The sequence below is a fragment of the Barbus barbus genome (genome assembly GCF_936440315.1).
Source record: "Barbus barbus genome assembly, chromosome: 4".
NCBI classification, from domain to species: Eukaryota; Metazoa; Chordata; class Actinopteri; order Cypriniformes; family Cyprinidae; genus Barbus; species Barbus barbus.
The window spans coordinates 13,722,206-13,741,500 of NC_136732.1; the positions used below are offsets into that span (position 1 = coordinate 13,722,206).

Below are 19,295 nucleotides of genomic sequence, written 5' to 3' on the forward strand. Positions count from 1 at the left end.
CCCAGACCACCCTTTTTAAGCAGACTCTGGTACGGTTCGCGGGTGCACACCCAAGGTCGGAAGACCGCGTTCTCATCATCCAAATGAACTGAACTCTGATGTCAATCGAACCCGGGTGCGCACCAAAAGTGCTAGTGTGAAAGCACCCTTAGTTGACACAAGTGCAATGACTTTTCGTCGACTAAAGCTATGAAAGACTAAAATGTGACTAAGACTATTAAGCATTTTCGTATCAAGACAAAGACCAAGACTAAATAAAAAAATACCTGCCAAAATTAACACTGTTGCTTAGCAATGGATCCTCTACAGCAGGGGTCTTCAACTAAAATGGCTTGAGGTCCAGTAATGAACCCTCCCCACCAGCCGAGGTCCGGACAATTCTAAAAAACAATTGATGGTGTTTCCCAGGCCAGGGTATATGCAAGATATTTAAGCTTAATTTCAAGACTTTTAAAGACTTTAAGACCTGCACAAAAATAAAATAAATAAAACAAAATGACTGTAAAAAGCATGATTTACAGTTCAGATGCAGGTTTTCACAAAAACAATCAAGTATTATATTAATTAAATAACATATATTTTACTGCCTTAATTGTTTACATTTTACAACACATTATCTTCTTGTTGATCCACCAGTTCACATTTACAACTCTGCGTGTTTGCTGCTTAAAATCATGGGTTGTTTTCACATTGGTCTTTGACAACAGCAGACGTACAGGCTGATTGAAAATAGAAAATCATTCTCTTCCAGCGGAATAGCAAGAGACAGACTCCACAAAGCAGCGCAGCAGCTGAATCTGAAACGTGCAGCGCTCATTTATTGAATGAATAGCCTTTTTAAGTTTAATCGCAATTCTTATCTTTCAGTCCCCACATTTAAGACCTCCTGAAATCATAATTAAGGCTTTCTTGTACCATTTAAGACTTTTTAAGGACCCGTCAACTTTCCTAATTTTTGAAAATGCCATCGTTTTTCACTCACTGAAAGTTTCATATGTCCGCACCGCTCTTTGCTCTCATCACTGCACGCACGACTGCACCCAAATGGCTCTAGAGCTGACCTTGATGTGCTTAACATAATTTTGATTTATTAAATTAGCGTTTGGTATTTATTTATTTCATTATGTCAAAAGCCTTCACGAATTCGGACCTAAGTCTGCCAGTTGGCGACCCCACTACCACTACCGTAAAGACTACAAAAGCTACGCCGGTTGAAATAGAAGTGCCCCGTCAGGTTTAAATCTTAACCTTCTGTTTTGGCTGTAGACGGGTCCATATGGGACAGCTTTTGGGTCCGGACCAGGACCGCGGTCTGCCTGTTAGTGACCTATGCTCTACAGCATTGGTCTCAAACTCAATTCCTGGAGGGCCACAGCTCTGCACAGTTTGAGACCACTGCTCTACAGTGAATGGGTGCCGTCTGAAGGAGAGTCCAAACAGCTGATAAAAACATCACAATAATCCACAAGTAATCCACATGACTCTAGTCCATCAGTTAATCAGAATCAGAATGAGCTTTATTGGCCAAGTATGTTTACACATACAAGGAATTTGTTGTAGTGACAGAAGCTCCACAGTGCAACAGATAGACAACGACAGGAAAGGACACAGATAATAAAAGAATAACAACAAATAACCAAATAGGCAATGTACAAAGCACCAAAACCACAATATATAATATAGACAACTATGTATGTAATGCCTTTAGAAGTGAAAATCTGTGTGTTTGTAAGAACCAAATCCATCATTAATGCGTTTTAACTTTAAAATGTCACTTGTGGCCAAAATACAAGACCACTTCATCTAATAACACGTCCTCCAATGAAACAATTTATTCTCTGTTGTCCTCTCACATTAGAATGTCCTGACATGTCACCAATATCCACCAACCGTTTTGAACGGTTTTCACTTATAAAGTGTGCTCATATTTCATCTGTGCATATTTTTCTCCTGGTTCTCCTGATTACTTTTTCACTGGAGTAAGCAATATTATGGATAGATGACTTGTATTTTAGATGGAAGTAATGGTTTAAAGTTAGAAACGTCTTGATGGATTTGTTTATTATAAACACAGCTTTTCACTCATATAGGTTACTTGTGGATTATTGTGTTGCATTTATCAGCTGTTTGGACTCTTTCTGACGGCACCCATTCGCTGCAGAGGATCCATTGGTGAGCAAGAGATGTAATGATACATTTCTCCAAATCTGTTCCCATTTTTGTCTACATCTTGAGCAATGTTCCCTCTAATTTCCTCTATTGGACGGACATGTCGGGCACCTGAGTAAAAACATTCTTTATACCCTGTGCAGCGCGCACACACAAAAGTATGAAACTTTTAACTTTGTGCTATTTATATTTGATTTGACCCTTGATGTAATGAAATGATGTACATTTTAGGTTACCTGAGAAAACATTTTTTACAGTATAATACACTTCTGTTCAAAAGTTTGGGATCAGTACATTTTTTTTTTAAAGAAGTTTCTTATGCTCATCAAGGCTGTAGCCTATCTATTGGATAAAAAATGCTGAATATTATTTCACAAAATAAAATCGTTAATATTATAATTTAATATAATAATATTATTGTATTTTAAAATAACATTTTCTATTTTAATAAACTTTAAAATATAATTAATTCCTGTGAAACAAAGCAATTTTTTAGCATCATTACTCCGGACTTCAGTGTCACGTGATCCTTCAGAAATCATTCTGATATGCTGATTTTTAGTCAATGCTGGAAACAGTTGTACTGCTACTGTATATTTTTTGGGACCTGTGATATTTTTGATGAATAAAAAGTTAAAAACAGTGTTTATTCAAATTCAGTGTTTATAGAGATTTTGTGTTACAATATACACTATTCAAAAGTTCGGGGTCAGAAAATGTTTTCTTTTTTTAAAGAAATTTTAAAGTTTAAAGAGTTAAAGAAACTTTATTCAGCAAGGATGTGTTAAATGGATAGAATTGATAGTAAAAACTTATATTGTTAGAAAAGATTTGTAACTTTTTAATAATCAAAGAAAAAAGTTTCACTGTTGTAAAACAGCATATTAGATCAGCAACACTGATAATAAATCAGCATATCAGAATGATTTCTGAAGGATCATCGGACACTGAAGATTGGAGTGATGATGCTTCACAGGAATAAATGATATTTTAAAGTATAGGTATTAAAATGGGAAACCAATATTAGAAATTGCAATAATATTTCACTATCACAGTTTTTTTCTGTATTTAAATACAGCCTTGATGAGCAAGAGACTCCAATAAAAAACAAGGTCAATTATTTATTAGGTTTATAATATAGGCCTAACATAATATAATATCAAAACAAACTATTTAAACTGATAGAATAGAAAACAAACTTAAGCTGAGATCTATAATTAAATATATATATTCTTCTATAGCTATCTAAACATCCCTATGAAGTAGTTTGCACAATACACCTGTGTGTGACTGTACCGTTCTGTGCCCATCCTCTGCTATTTCCAGCTCTTAAACAAGCCACTCTTCTTTAATACATGAAGTTTTATTTCACATGTCATTGCATTTGCGTTGGCTCTCGATTTGAGCTATTTCATCCACAACCAGTAAATATTGGGTTTCTACAGCAACTCATTTAGCGCTCATCATTCTTAGAGGGAACATTGAGTGGCCTGAGGATTTGTACATTTTCAGCACATTTTCATTTTTGGGCAAACTATACCCTTAAATTTAAACCAAACGTCTTCAAGTACAAACACACGCAGTTAAATCAAATGATGCTGTTTGTGATGGTTGTTCTGGTCTTTCCTAGATGGTCCCCATTCAGATCCGTCCCTAGTTCAAGCCGCTGGACCCAATCAGATGGTCAACCGCATGCAGAATCCTGCTGGTATGGCACACTCACTAAATGGTCTGTAGTTAATTATTATTTTTTTAAATGTCTATAAATAAATCCCAATTTTTTTTGCATTCGCCTTTTTTGTAAAATTTGTGCAACTCTTGTGCAGGTATGAATCAGTTTGCCCAGGTGGGGATGCAACAGCCAGTGGGACAAAGGGCAACGCCACCCCTGCCAATGGGAGCAAACCTCAATCAGGTAAAATCACTTGTGACCTGGAGAGGGACAACTAATTTAACTGATTTAAGTGTTTAAGCCTTTATTGTGTGTTTTTAGATGGGTATGCAGGGAACACCTCGAATGACTCAACCCAACGTACCCCAGTTACAAAACCAGTACCTGCAGAACCAGTTTCCAGGCACGGGTGCTGGACTGGGCCAGGGTGCAGTTGCCCTGAACCAACCTGCAGGGCAGGCAGCCATGTCACAGGTCAGCTACTAAAACACATTCATATCATGATGTTACTCAGTACAGCTTGTTGTCTCTAATGCATCTAATATGATTTATTAGATGTGTCTTTTGGTGGCTAAAAGAGTGAAAGAGATTTTCAATTGTGTTCTATTGTGAAAGACAATATGAATGACTAATGCGAATGAATGACTAATATGCACAATTTTAGGAAAAAGAGATTTAAGCATTACATTTAGCATAATTTAAAATTGCCTTATTAAAACCAATTTTGTTCATTATTAGACATGTATCTTGGTCCGTTTGTGTACGTTTTAGCAGGTGAGTGATTAGTTAGTATTACTTGATTGTGCTCATAAATGTTAATAAAACTTAATATTAAGTAATACTTGATGTAAATATGAGTGAGTGATTTAGGGACAATTAAAAAAAAAAAAACATTTATACTTTTATTCAGCACGAATGTATTAAATTGATCAAAATTGACAGTAGACATTTATAGGGTTACAAAAGATTTCTATTTAATTCTGTTCTTTTCATCAAAAAAAATAAAAATATTAATCAGCACAACTGTTTAAATGAGTATAAGAAACTTTACATATAAACATTATATTAAAAGAAATATAAAAAGTTCTATGTACAAGCTATGTAATATATTCAACAAAAACATTTGGGCCAAACAACAGTACAGTAAAAAGAAATCTAGTAATAAAACCTTTTTTTTTTTTTTTTCACTGATGGTTCGTCACTGAAGAAACCCAAGTTATATAATTGTTCATATTTATATATGGTAATATACATAGTAATATTTAAATATTTTTCTAAAACATTTTAAAATTGTAAAACCAAAAAAACATTCGATAACATATAAGCCACAGTAATTGCTGAATCAGTTGAACAGATTCTTTGAAATGGACAGAAATTATTAGTGAAACAAGAAGCAGCCATGAAAGAGTCTTCAGGAAACGGAACAAACTTAAGACCACCGCAGTATTCCCAATGCGTAGTGTTATATCACCAATAAAACTATCAGGAAAATGGTGTAAATATTTAATACATTGCCCAGCCCTTGATGTGTCGTAATACCACCCAGCTAAGTCTCATTTTTGTTTATCTTTTTCTCTCTCAGAATCAGATGCCCACTCCACCATTGCTGGCAGTCAATAGTCCAGCAGCTCAAACCCAGGCAGCAGTCGGCCCTCAGGGGCCTCCGTCCAACCTCCCCCCACCTGCTCCACAGCCCGGACTGCACGCGCCCTGTCTTCCCTTACGCCAAAACTCCCCTTCTCCTGCACGCAGCCGCACCCCTACCCCTGCCCCGCACCAAACGCCCCCGCAGTTGCCGGGTAACCAGACCCCCCAGCCCCACACCCCAACTTCTTCAACCACTATGGCCCCACCTGCAACACAGCTGCCCCCGATGGCACAAGGGGTGTGCTCCGAAAAAGCCAATCAGCTCCAGCAGCCGTCGCATGGGGGTGGAGCCGCTGGAGGCCCCCAAACAGGGCTAGCATCATCTGTGCCTTCCCAGAATGCACACGGGCTTTGTGCACACCCACACACTCCTGTGAGTATCACAATCTTGAATGTGTTTGTTAGGGGTGTTTTTGCTTATACCTTCACATTTACACTGAAGAGCCTCCATTTATTGTTTTTGGTTGGGTCTTCTGTGAATTTAGGGCCCTGTGATGAAATACATACGGAATCATGGAATCATAAAAATGGAGTTTACAGTATAATGCGAATTGTCATGGAATTTGGCAAAATTTGGATGAATAGATCAAAAGCAGGGCTGTACAATTAATCAAATCAGTAAAAAAAAAAATCATGTTTTTGAATATTAAAGCACAAAACGCCTGCATTTAAATGTGTAGTCTACATGTTCTGCATGTCTGTTTGAATGAAAATTATAACTGCAATAATACAGTTTAAACATTAATTTTAGAGTATCACTTTTTTTTGTCCGTGTTTTAATTTAAACCGTGAACCTTTGATTTAGTTTGAAGAATTTGTTTGTCTGCTATGGAACTCTCGTCACAATTTTCTTCTTTGTGATGAAGCAAAATTAACAAAAATGCACAGGGTTGATAGAAGAAGGGAACATGGCAAACATGCCCAGCATGGAAGCTCTCTTAATCTGCTGTTTGTTTAATATTTCCTTCATGTTCTTTATTTGTATTGCTGTTTTTCCCCTTTTTTTGTTGGCTGTTCTCTTAGTGTACTCTTTCACATTGGCTGTTCCTTCTGACATTTGTTTTTTTTGGGCTTTCCATAGACTGCTGTTCTGTATAAGGCGTTTCCTGCTGACTGTTATTTCTCATTGGCGGCTCTCTCATTCAGACACGCGTTTCTCTAGTTTCCGTTACATTTTTTTATTTGCTGTTGTTCCTATTGTTTGTCATTGGCTGCTCTTTTTAATAGACTGTTCCTTCAGGTTTTTGGTTGCCATTGGCTGTTTTGTCTTATTTTATCTCTATTTGATCCTCTTTTTATTATTATTATTAATTTTTGTAGCGATTCTTACTGGTTTTTGTTTGCCATTGGCCTTCCTCCTTTCTTGTTTCTTATTTAGCCATTTGCTCTGTCTTGTTTCTTTAATTTCTCATTGGCTGTTCTCTCTATCTGCTGTGTCTTGTTGGCCGTTCCTCCCTCATTTTGTTTGTTGTTTACTCTTCTCTCTTAATCAGCTGTTTTTATTGGCTGTTCCTTGTTTTTTTTCGCCATTGGTGGTTCTCCTAATCTGCTGTTCTTTCCCACCGCTCAGTTATCCCAGAAGTCATCTCTTACGGCGGACGGTCAGGCCTCAACTCCTGCCTCGGTCAGCAGTGCTGACCCAAGCTCGCAGCTAACATCATCCGAGCCCACCGTCCCACTCGACCCCAAAACTGAGGTCAAACAGCAAGAAGAAGAGGATGAGAATGAGACTGAGGATAAGGCCTCAGGGAAAATGGCTGCCATGCAGACTAAGATTAAGACGGAAGTGAAACCAGAGGTAAATCAGGAAAACTATACATCTGTTAAACCAGGAACTGATCCTTTCTTTTCAGTCTGTATTTCAATTTTGTCTCTAACCTTATTTTGATTGGTCTGCAACATAAAGAAGGAGGAGCCTGCAGGCGATGAATGTAAGACAGAGCCAATGGAAACATCTATTGGGTCGACAGCCGAGGACAAGAAGCCGGAGGTCAAAACCGAACCCAAAGAGGAAGAGGCTACGGGAACAAACAGTCCCGCAAACACACAAAGCAAGAAGAAAGGTAAAACAAACTAACGCACACATTCATGCAGACATTCCACATGAAAATGTTTGGTGAATCTTTCGTCCTTTAAGGTGTTGTGTGTTTTTTTTTCAATGCAAAAACACCTTTTTCTATGAAGATATAATGTGCTGGGAAAAAATCCATTGGTAGACAATCCAGGAGAAGTTAAACCTGAAGCTTTTTGTTTTATAGGCTATGTATCCATTTTATAATTTATTGTCATTCTCGATGCTTCATGGGATTGTAGTTCTAAGTACACAATTTTGTCTTTGTTTCTGATTTTCAAATAATCAAAATGTGTAATGTGATCAATTTGATTAGATTAATTGTGGTTTATTTTTCAACAAAAAAATAATTTTCTGATTGTATTTGGTTGTTTTACCTTTAATCACCCTGCAGATGTTCTTATATAATTTGCACACAGTCATTAACCAAAGCATCTTACAACATGCAATGGATTTACTGTTATTTTATTTTGTGATTTAAATTTATATGGTGCTAAAAGTAGGGAAAAATCATCAGTTCTCATTGCATGAAATCTACTAATTCTGATCTAGAATCGGCAGGTGCTTGTTCCTTTCCTCAGTTTAATATGAAGGACAAACACTGCTTTGAAATCCGTACTCATGATTTTCATATGAATATGTGCCTGATTCTTGACTCCGCTGCTACCTTTATTTCCTTCCTCTCCATCAGTCTTTAAACCCGACGAGCTCCGCCAGGCTTTAATGCCCACTCTGGAAGCTCTGTACAGACAGGATCCAGAGTCGCTGCCCTTCCGGCAGCCGGTGGACCCCCAGTTACTGGGAATACCCGTACGTATTCGAACTAGTAACAAAACTAACCTGGTAAGGGCCTGCGCTGGCACGCATTACGCTACAAAAAACTTAGCACTTTTCAGTTCTAGTCTCATTACTTTTTGTTTTTTCCTTTTCCCCCTCTCTTCCTCTCTTCTGCCTGCTCTTGTGTGCATTGTGTTTGGATGTGAGAGAGACGTTGCAAGCTTGCTTCTGTAGCGTTTCTGTCAGAAAACGAGTGAATAGAAGGCAGCGCAGACTATGAACATCTGTTCTTGTGCTTTTGTGTCTTCATCTTGTCAAAACATAGACAGAAAATGATGTTAGACTGTATTCAAATCAGGAAAATTTAAAGCTGAAGCTTGTGATTTGTTTCGAAATTAAAACCCTGAATTACTGTGCTGAGTCTTTTTTTGACCAGCCCAACACCACAACTGGTGAGTTTGGGATGTGTTTGGGCAACAAATAGTTTTTTTTATTTATTTATTACTAGTGATGTTGTAATGCCAGAGATTACACACTTAAGCTTTAAATTAGTTTTCTTTACGCTATGTATTTAAATTGAGGATTGTAGTTTTAAGATTATATCAAATTAGGCTATGAAACGAACATTTTAGTTAATGATAAAACAGTTATTTGGTGAAAATGAACTGGCACTTTTAACTAGCTCATTTTGAATGTTCAGTTGGCATTAAGTCTGAAATGCTGGTTGTTTGGCTTTAACAAAATGAAATGGCTCTGAAAGATCTCACAGTCTGCGCTGGCATTATTTTCTGCATTTAGTATCATTTTTGCTCTCATCTGCTTAAATTCCATGTACTTCATTATCTTAACCTGAGCTTCAAACCATTGCATTTGTTTTATTTTGCCACATAATATCCTCATTCTTTAGTTTACCATCATTCCGCAGAGTTATGGCCAAGTATTTTAGCAATAACCAGCATTGCAGATGAAATTTGTATAATTGGTATAATTTTACTGGCTTTCATTTACGTTAAGGAGCCACATTTCTTCCACTGATCACTGTGCTGCATGATGGGATCAGTTGATTCTGTTTCTTAGAAAGTGGTGAAAATTAAAATGAGCTTTTCTGGTTATTTTGCTGCTTTTTCAGTGGTTTGTTTGAATGAAGCACCGGCCCTATTTAAGGTGTGACAAGCAAACATTACAGACAAAGAGAGAGAGATGTTTGATCTCAAAATTGAAGAGCCTTAAGTTGAACAAAATGTGTATAAAACCTAATCATGGACAACTCAAAAGTCATAATTAATTGGTCAAACGGTAAACCCTTAAAATGAAAAATAACTCTGGGTTTGTTCACTCTCTTCACTGGTCTAACATTAGTGTTTGTTTGAAACACCTCAGTTTGTCCTGGTATTGTGTCGTCCCCATCGTATCTTCTTAAAGAACGCATAAGGTTGTGTAAACACAGATGAGGGAGCCATTATTGTAATCACTGTACATTTTCATATTTTAATGTATGGCTCTGCAGATCTGTCAGTTTCCAGGCACCCTGCAGAGTCTCAAGATCTAAAATCTTTTGATGTGACCCAAAACCTTAATCTAAATTTCCCTAAAAACAAAAGCTTTGATAAAGAATCACAAGTCAGTTCCAAATAATTTGACTCGCTCTGTCACACACAACCTGAATACGGTGGGGTTGACACCTGAAGGATTGTATTTCTCCAGTGTCTTTGATTTGTGCTGTTGGACTGTAAAGAAGCGAGTCCAGCTGTGGTGTAAATGCTCATAGTTATGCTGCTGTAACTTAATATCACCCTGCTTGTACTCACCTCAGCTTACTGTACCCTAAACGCTAACCCTGCCAACATCACCCTATGTAACCTCAGTTTATTTGGATTTTTTTGGCCAAATGGATTCATTCCTCCACATGTGATATTATTCCACCAAGCCTTGATTTGAAATTAGTAAATGTTTTTTTTTAAATACAGCTTCCAAGCTAAAAATAATGACAGAGCATAATAATAAATTACAGTCATAATGGTTAACAAGTGAATATTATGAAGAAATGCTGGGCTCATATTTCACCCCAAAATCAAAAGAAAAACAATAAATTATATTTTGCATAGAGCTTATTTTTAGGACTTTTTTTTTTTTTTACATTGTAGCATCATTGTGACAATTGAGCACATTTAATGTCTTAATTCTTTAAAAATGTATATTAAAAAACATTAATTGTTAAAGCAATTATAATGGTGATAAAAAATATAATAATACTCATCATTATGGTAACACTTTACAATACGGTTCCAATTGTTAACTATAATATATATCACTTTCACTGACTTTTTCATTAACTGTTCCCACCTGGTGGAATGACCTGCCCAACTCAATCCGAGCAGCTGAATCCTTACCCATCTTCAAGAAACGGCTAAAACACATCTCTTCCATCTTTATATGACCCTCTAACTCTAACACTCTCTATTCTAATTCTATTTTATCTGTCTGTCTTTTTATTTAAAAATAAAACCACACACACTTGACCCTCAATCAACTGCATATTTATTCTCTAACTGCTAGCTTTTCTTGAAAAACTAACACTAGGTTTCTTTTTTCTATATTCTATCTATCTACTCGTTTTCTTTAAAAAGTGCTTTTCATAGCACTTGCATATTATTGCTCTTTTGTTGGTTTTGATTGCTTCTATTGTCCTCATTTGTAAGTCACTTTGGATATATATAAAAAAAATGTTATTGTTAGTTTAACTAATGTTAACAAACGGAACCTTTGGAAAGTGTTATTCATAAATTCATTACTGCAAATACTTTCAAACATATAAATAATTTTGAATTTTTTGTAATATTTCATTAGCATTGGGGGGTTAATTGTCATTAATAAAGTTTAATTGTCATGAATTTAAAGAATGCTAAATCTTAAAGTTCATAAAAATGAGCTCAAGATGCAAAATATAATTTTCTTTTGAATGTGATTCAGCCTACTATCTGACCATATTATGTTCATATACTTTTGCCCTCCCCAGTTCATCAGCAGATGTCTGCCGTCATTGCCGCTGGCCCTGAGATTTGTGTGTGTATTTGTGTGTATGGGAGAACAGGAGAGAAATAGGGTACAGAATTGAGCGAGGCAGTGGGAGTCTGTTACGTTTTTCTCTGTTTGTGCATGTGAACCTCTTCTACAGCGCTCAACATTGTCCCCCTGCACCCTCTTCTCTCCCCCTGACTCTCAACCCGCCGGGCCGCCGTTCCTCACTCTGTTCAACTGCAAATCCATTTGACTTGATGATGAACTTCATCTGCGATCTGGACTCCGTTCTTCAGGACTACTTTGACATAGTGAAAAACCCCATGGACTTGTCCACTATCAAGCGTAAGCTGGACACGGGTCAGTACCAGGAGCCCTGGCAGTACGTGGAGGACGTGTGGCTGATGTTCAATAACGCCTGGCTGTATAACAGGAAGACGTCACGGGTGTATAAATACTGCTCCAAACTGGCTGAGGTGTTTGAACAGGAAATAGACCCCGTCATGCAGGAGTTGGGCTACTGCTGTGGAAGGAAGGTGAGCCGTGTGTGTTATTATCTTTACTAATAAGTTTTATAAAAGGAATGTAGCTCAACCCATCAGATTTAATTGGTTTTAAAGTAATCATAATATACTACTACTCAACTTAATATTGTTTAACTATTTATATTATTATAAGAATAATTTCAGCAAATAATATAGTGAGTGCCTTAAAAGTATGTTTAGATGCATCTTGTTATTAAGATTATACTATCGTATAATACATATTTAACAATGTAACTATTATTGTAACAATTTCAACACAGTATAGTTAGTACCTTAAATGTATGTTAAATACTACTACTCAAGTATAATTATAATGTACTACCATATAATGCCAAACTAATTAAAAAATAGAACTGTTATTATTGATAATAATAATAATAAATATAGCTGCAATATATAACTGGGGTGAATTTAGTTTGTTTTGAGCCAAGGATTGCAATGATATAAGACACTTGAGTCTAAGACAAACGGTCTAGGACAGAGGTGCCCAAACTCGGTCCTGGAGGGCCGGTGTCCTGCAGAGTTTAGCTCCAGCTTACCTCAACACACCTGCATGGAAGCTTCTAGTATGCCTATAAGAGCTTGCTTAGCTGCTTCTGGTGTGTTTAGTTGGGGTTGGAGCTATACTCTGCAGGACACTGGCCCTCCAGGACCGAGTTTGGGCACCCCTGTCCTAGGAGTTATGAGGGATTTAGCGGTTTTGTTTGCTGTAGCGCCCACTATTGTCCGATTGGGGTGAGTCTTTGTCAGGTTCTCCCCAAATTGAGCTCTATCATTTGGCCAAGTTTCTAAGCCTTACGGTTTGGTCTGCATGATCAGTTTTACGGCAGAAAAATAATAATAATAAAAATCCTAACAATTACAATAAGGGTTTCAGCACTATGTGCTTGAACAACTAATAATGCCAGCAAGCATATTAAATATGTATTAAAAATACAAATATTTGTCAGGGTTGTGGGGACAAGGGATGAGGCGAGGACTCAGTACTGCACAGAATGGGCTTTTATTAATAATAAAAATAAACAAAACCAAACAAAACTACCCCGTAGGGGAAAAACAGGACAGCTGGCAGGCTTGGCAAGGCAGGACAGGGCACGACAAGGCAAGGCAGGATCAGCACACGACAGGGGAACATACGACGACGAACTGGCACAGGACTGAAAACACAAGGAGATTATAAAGGGAGCAAATGAGGAGGGTAATGAGGTAACAGGTGGGGCAAATTAACCAATAATCAGGAAACAAGGTGGGTGGGGTCAAGACAATTGACGAGAGCACATGGCACATAGAACTAAACAAGACCATGTGCTCAAACAAAACAAAAACACAAGCACATGGCCAGCAAAACAAATCACTAGCCATGTGCAAAAAAAGGACACGAACACACAGCTAATGAAAAGACTCATTGCAAGTTTATTTGAGTTGAAACGGCTCAGAATTACATTTTAGTCTGGGACTAGTCTTAAGCCTTGTCTGTGAAACCGGGGGAATACCATATAATACAAAACTTATTAAACAATGTGTTATTATTATAAGTCTTTTTAGCAAACAGTATAGTTAGTACCTTAAATGTATGTTAAATACTACTACTACTTAAGATGAATTATAATGTGCTACCTTATAATACCAAACTTATTTAACAATAGAACTGTTAATAATAAGAATAATTCCAGCAAGTATGTTAAATGTTTTGTTAAACGTATTAAAATACTTTATTTTAGAAGAATTATAATATCACCATATAATACCATACGCATTTATATTAAATGTTAATATACAACATTTATTATTAATGTTTTATTATTATTATTATTATTATTATTACAACAACAGCAATACAAGTTAATCCTTGCCTTAAATGTATGCTAAATATGTATTATTATAACTACTACTACTAGTTGTTGTTTTTTTAGATTATTTTTATTAAACAATAAGACATGTCATCTGTCATATTACTGTTTTTGTGTATAAAAGCAGTAAAACACTTATTACAGCGTTTTTACCACAGTTAAGTTGTAATGTTTGGCACATTATGAAGTAGATTGTGGTTTCTTGCTAAAACTAATGGGATATTGCTACCCCACTCTCCTCTTCCTCTCTTTCTCTCTCTTTTAATCCCTCTTCTTTCAGTTGGAGTTTTCTCCTCAAACTCTGTGCTGCTATGGCAAACAGCTGTGTACCATCCCTCGAGACGCTGCGTACTTCAGTTACCAGAACAGGTCAGTATTATACTCACTATAGCCACTCTACACACAGTCACCCATAGCTTTATACTGTACAGTACAGCCATTAAAATACAGAGTTATCAGTCGTATTAGAGTAAGAATAACCACTTGAAAGTTCAAAAAGTCTATATTATGCATACAAACAGAAGCAAGATATTATATTCACACGAATAGGTATATTATAGTGAATGTGGCCTGATGGGTAATTGCCTGACCCCATCAGGCATGGCGTCACACTATTGTAGATCATTTGCATTTCCTGAAATCAATTTCATGTCGCCTGGCAGCATTAAAAGCTCTGCTGTAAAGCAGCCCAGTGCTAGAATGAAGTATGAAAGCTGTTTGTTTTCTGAAAACTTTAATAGACACTAGGCTACTCCACTACATCTGCCACATTCAGATTTGGTTTACATTGTGTATTTGTATGTAAAAAGATTGAGGTGAGTATTTTTTTAAGAGGTCTGTTTTTATGCGCTTTGTAAAAATGTAAATGCTGTTCTGCTGTGAGCACATATTTCCCACATCAGGGTGTTGTTGAATTTCAGGCCTGTTGATTTGACTTTCGGTGGCAAAATAGACCACATTTCACATCTCTGCTCTTTTTCAGATTTTAAACGGCCATTTTAAAGAGGGTCTGTATTTTTGACTCCAGTTATGTTTTGACGTTTTTTTGGTGTACGGACAATTAACAGTGTTGGCAAGTATTTGTGTTGATTACCTCAGTTGGTAGCTACAAGCACAAAATAACAAAGTGCTAATAAAGAAGCACCAAAATGATTACAGTGCTCTTCGTCTAATGCGTTAGTGAAAATCATTGCCAGTTTTCTGAGTTACATCATCCTAGATCCTTAATCTAAACCTTACTTTTGTTATATGAAAAGGCAACATAAAACATGTCAAGTCACAATATAACAACGCTTGTTAATAATACTAATATTATTATTATAACATGTATTAAAAACAAAAGATTATGACAACACATGGTAATAAAAAGAAGCCCATGTGAAAAAAAGCCATATATAATTTTGTTATATATTGTTGTTGTTATATATTTTTTATTATGTTGTGATGCCTTTAAGCTGCATTAAAATAAAGAATTTTGTAAAATGATAATGTCAGACATCAATGGTCCTTCATTTGCTTTATGCAAGGAACATTATTTTTGGGGTAAAATATGACCTGGATGTGTTTAATGAGATTCACCCAAAATGTACTGACTAAAAGTACATTATTTCAAAATCGGCTAAGACTTCATTCATGCTGCCAACTACAGGACGTATTAGCTGTTTATCTGTCACACGTTGTTTTAGTAGCGAATCTTGGGACCCTCTTTAAAATGTCCTGAAAGGATGATGGGTCTCTGTTGCTCCTGTTCTCATTCTTCTCATCAGTTCGTTCACTCAGTCCATTGTTGTCCCTCGCTTCTCTGGGCGTCAGGGTTTCTTTAGAGCTCGGATGCGAGGGAGACTGTCTGTGCTTTTGCCTCGGCTTCCTGCTCTCTCTCTTTTGGTTTAGTTTTCTTCTTCTACATCTGACCCACCCCTCCACCTGTCCAACACGTAGCTCTTTGTCCCTCATAACGGTTTTGTTTCTCACACTTTTTTTAAAATATTCATTCTGTCCTCCTCCTCCCCCCTTCCCTTTCTCTCCCTCCTTTTTTAACTCTTGTGATGTCTGCATTGGCCTGCTTTGATGTGACCAATCATCCGCTCCGAAATTTACACGCAACCAATCAATCAATCTGCCCACACAAAAAACCTGCTTCATGATTGGTTGCTCCCGGCGACGAACCTGCCTTCTCCTGTGTGCCTGTCTCCTGGCCTGCCCTGCCCTGATTGGTGGCTGCTTCCACGTGCCTTCACTGTGATTGGCTGTGCTCTTGGCGAACGGTCTAGTTCACCCAAATATGGGCTTCTTGCTGACAGGTACCACTTCTGTGAGAAGTGTTTCAACGAAATCCAGGGGGAGAACGTATCCCTGGGGGACGATCCAACCCAGCCTCAAACGTGAGTAGCCGTCTAAATGTTTGTGTTTTGATTTTCTCCTTCATTGTTATTGTCGTGATGCTATTCCTCTGGAGAGCGTTCGTTCAGTGATTCTCATGACCCACTTGATTGGGCGGCTTCCTCTTCTCTGTCTCTCGTTTCCTCTCCTCAGGTCCATCAATAAAGATCAGTTTCAAAGGAAAAAGAACGACACCCTCGACCCTGAACTGTATGTACATATTTTCTCTGTCCAAATGTGTCATCTCAGTTTGCTTGTTCTAAAGCTTTAGTCAAGGCCTGGTTTTGCTGTCATCGTCTGACCTTTGTTTTCCGATTTGTCTTCACAGACTGTTGGAATGTGCCGATTGTGGTCGAAAAATGCATCAGATATGCGGTCTGCACAATGAGACGATATGGCCGTCGGGGTGAGCTAGTTTTGTTTGAGCACACTTTTATTTGACACATTCTACTGCAAAATAAAAAATGGAGTGTTAGTGAATGTAAGGCTTTACCTGAGAAAGTGAAACTTAATATAAAGTTAGCCTTTTTCATTTATATTTATTTTATATGAGGTTTGCCGGGCTTTTCCTGTTAAATACAACCCTGATTCATGAATTTAAAGCAACAAATATTAAATGAACAAAATAACATTGTATAAATGTTATAGTTGTTGATAAATATATTTCCCCTTAACTCATATTTATACACTCACCGGCCACTTTATTAGGTACACCTATTCAATTGCTTGGTAACACAAATTGCTAATCAGCCAGTCACATGGCAGCAACTCAATGCATTTAGGCATCTAGATGTGGTGAAGATGACTTGCTGAAGTTCAAACCGAGGATTTAAGTGACTTTGAACGTGGAGTGGTTGTTGTTGCCAGACAGGCTGGTCTGAGTGTTTCAGAAACTGCTGATCTACTGGGATTTTCACGCACAACCATCTCTAGGGTTTACAGAGAATGGTCCAAAAAAGAGAAAATATCCAGTGAGCGGCAGTTGTGTGGACGAAAATACCTGGTTGATGTCAGAGGTCAGAGGAGAATGGGCAGACTGGTTAGAGATGATAGAAAGACAACAGTAACTCAAATAACCACTCGTTACGACCAAGGTATGCAGAATACCATCTCTGAACGCACAACACGTCGAACCCTGAAGCAGATGGGCTACAGCAGCAGAAGACCACACCGGATGCCGCTCTTGTCAGCTCAGAACAGGAAACGGAGGCTACAATTCGCACAGGCTCACCAAAATTGGACAATAGAAGATTGGAAAAACGTTGCCTGGTCTGATGAGTCTCGATTTCTGCTGGGTAGGGTCAGAATTTGGCGTAAAGAACATGAAAGCATGGATCCATCCTGCCTTGTCTCAACGGTTCAGGCTGGTGGTGGTGGTGGTGTAATGGAGTGGGGGATATTTTCTTGGCACACTTTGGGCCCCTTAGTACCAATTGAGCATCGTTTAAACGCCACGGCCTACCTGAGTATTGTTGCTGACCATGTCCATCCCTTTATGATTACAGTGTACCCATCTTCTGATGGCTACTTCCAGCAGGATAATGCACCATGTCACAAAGCTCAAATCATCTCAGACTGGTTTTTGAACATGACAATGAGTTCACTTTACTCAAATGGCCTCCACAGTCACCAGATCTCAGTCCAATAGAGCACCTTTGGGATGTGGTGGAACGGGAGATAGACATCATGGATGTGCAGCCGACAAATCTGCAGCAACTGTGTGATGCTATCATGTCAATATGGACCAAAATCTCTGAGGAATGTTTCCAACACCTTGTTGAATCTATGCCACAAAGAATTAAGGCAGCTCTGAAGGCAAAAGGGGGTCCAAGCAAGGTCTACCTAATTCATGTCCTAGTCACATTGTCTTTGTTAAATAAACATTACTTATGCTGCGTCCCAATTCACCTGCTTATACTATGCCCTAAAAGTATGTACTTTTTTTGTGAAGAAAAGTACATACTTTTGAATATGTAGCAGAATGGTAGGCACACTTTGGGACGTACTACTTCATCATAGCTGCGTCTTTAAAGGGTGGTTCGTTGCTTAGTGTAGTTTAAACAGTGACAGGATGCACGTAACTGTCAATCATCTTGTCACGGTTAACATAATCCACATTTTGTTTAATTTGATTTCCTATGGTATTGGAAAGAAATGAAGAGGCACATCACGGGTCTTTCATGCCGAGAACTCTGCTCATGTGTTTGCATAATGATGCATTTAAAAGTTAATGACCAAACGTATCATTATAAAAGTTCAAAATGTTGCTGCAGATGAAATATAACTTGGATAACATTAAAGAATTTTTTTTTCATCAGGCTTTCTCTGCCTGTCTGTCGGTCGCGCATATCCGCCAAGTTTGTAGTTTTTAACACTTTATGCGTGTTTGTAGTTCTAATCGAATCCTCGTCCACCGCGCAATGTGTTATGGGCAATATTAGCCGATAGAGTGTGCATCGATCTGCATTTCGAATTCTAACCGGAAGTAGTAGACCATCCGGGAATCTTTGGCATACTTTTTTTTTTTTTAAACGTACTATGATTTGGGACATACTAATTCTATTTTCGAATACTATTTAGGATGGATAGTATGCCAATTGGGACGCAGCAGATATGTAAAATATAGGCAAAATAAGGCAGCAACAATTTAAACTCTTTTATTTGAGAACTTTTGTTCAGATAGTGTTTTTAATAGTTATCTTCATTCATCAAAGCTCGGTGAATATTGGTCACAGACATGGAGATTTACCTTAAATTTCTCCAAACTGATTACTCACTAAAAACTCCCACAGATCATGTCTTCAGGCCATTTCAGATATCTCATCAAATTATTTTGACAAAATAACAAAGTGGTTATATCTAAGTGTGTGAGTTGTTTACTTACTTTTTTTACATTAGTCTTCCCATTGACGCCATTTATATTCATTCAGACTGATTTGCGAACATGGGACACGCACAAACATAAGAGGCAGTATTTAGGTCATGAACCAATAACAGCCGATCATAATCTGTCATATCCAATCATATCGTGATGAGGCACTGCCTCCTCTCACATGACTTTCCCCCATTCATTCTCAATTCCCCACCAAAATCACTGCACGCTTATGTTAAAACTCAATGGGCTCAGGAGAGGCAAGAGAGATGCGGACTCCCGCTGTAGCTTTACC

At 37.6% G+C, this 19,295-nt stretch overlaps 1 protein-coding gene across 6 annotated transcripts in view; it reads left to right on the forward strand.

The window, feature by feature from the left end:
• The window catches only part of LOC306867791 (histone acetyltransferase p300-like), a 40,804-nt gene that overhangs the window by 10,304 nt on the left and 11,205 nt on the right, over positions 1-19,295 (forward strand). For 2 of the 6 annotated variants that reach the window (XM_079413667.1, XM_079413668.1), the window contains exons 11-22: positions 3,800-3,877; positions 3,996-4,084; positions 4,163-4,315; positions 5,424-5,861; positions 7,059-7,286; positions 7,395-7,551; positions 8,251-8,402; positions 11,651-11,890; positions 14,030-14,118; positions 16,020-16,130; positions 16,282-16,338; positions 16,457-16,534. In XM_079413667.1, coding sequence (XP_079269793.1) covers positions 3,800-3,877; positions 3,996-4,084; positions 4,163-4,315; positions 5,424-5,861; positions 7,059-7,286; positions 7,395-7,551; positions 8,251-8,402; positions 11,651-11,890; positions 14,030-14,118; positions 16,020-16,130; positions 16,282-16,338; positions 16,457-16,534 — 1,870 coding nt within the window. Of the gene's footprint in view, positions 1-3,799; positions 3,899-3,995; positions 4,085-4,162; positions 4,316-5,423; positions 5,862-7,058; positions 7,287-7,394; positions 7,552-8,250; positions 8,403-11,650; positions 11,891-14,029; positions 14,119-16,019; positions 16,131-16,281; positions 16,339-16,456; positions 16,535-19,295 lie in introns of all 6 variants that reach the window. The other 4 variants (XM_079413669.1, XM_079413671.1, XM_079413670.1 and 1 more) reach the window with 4 other exon arrangements.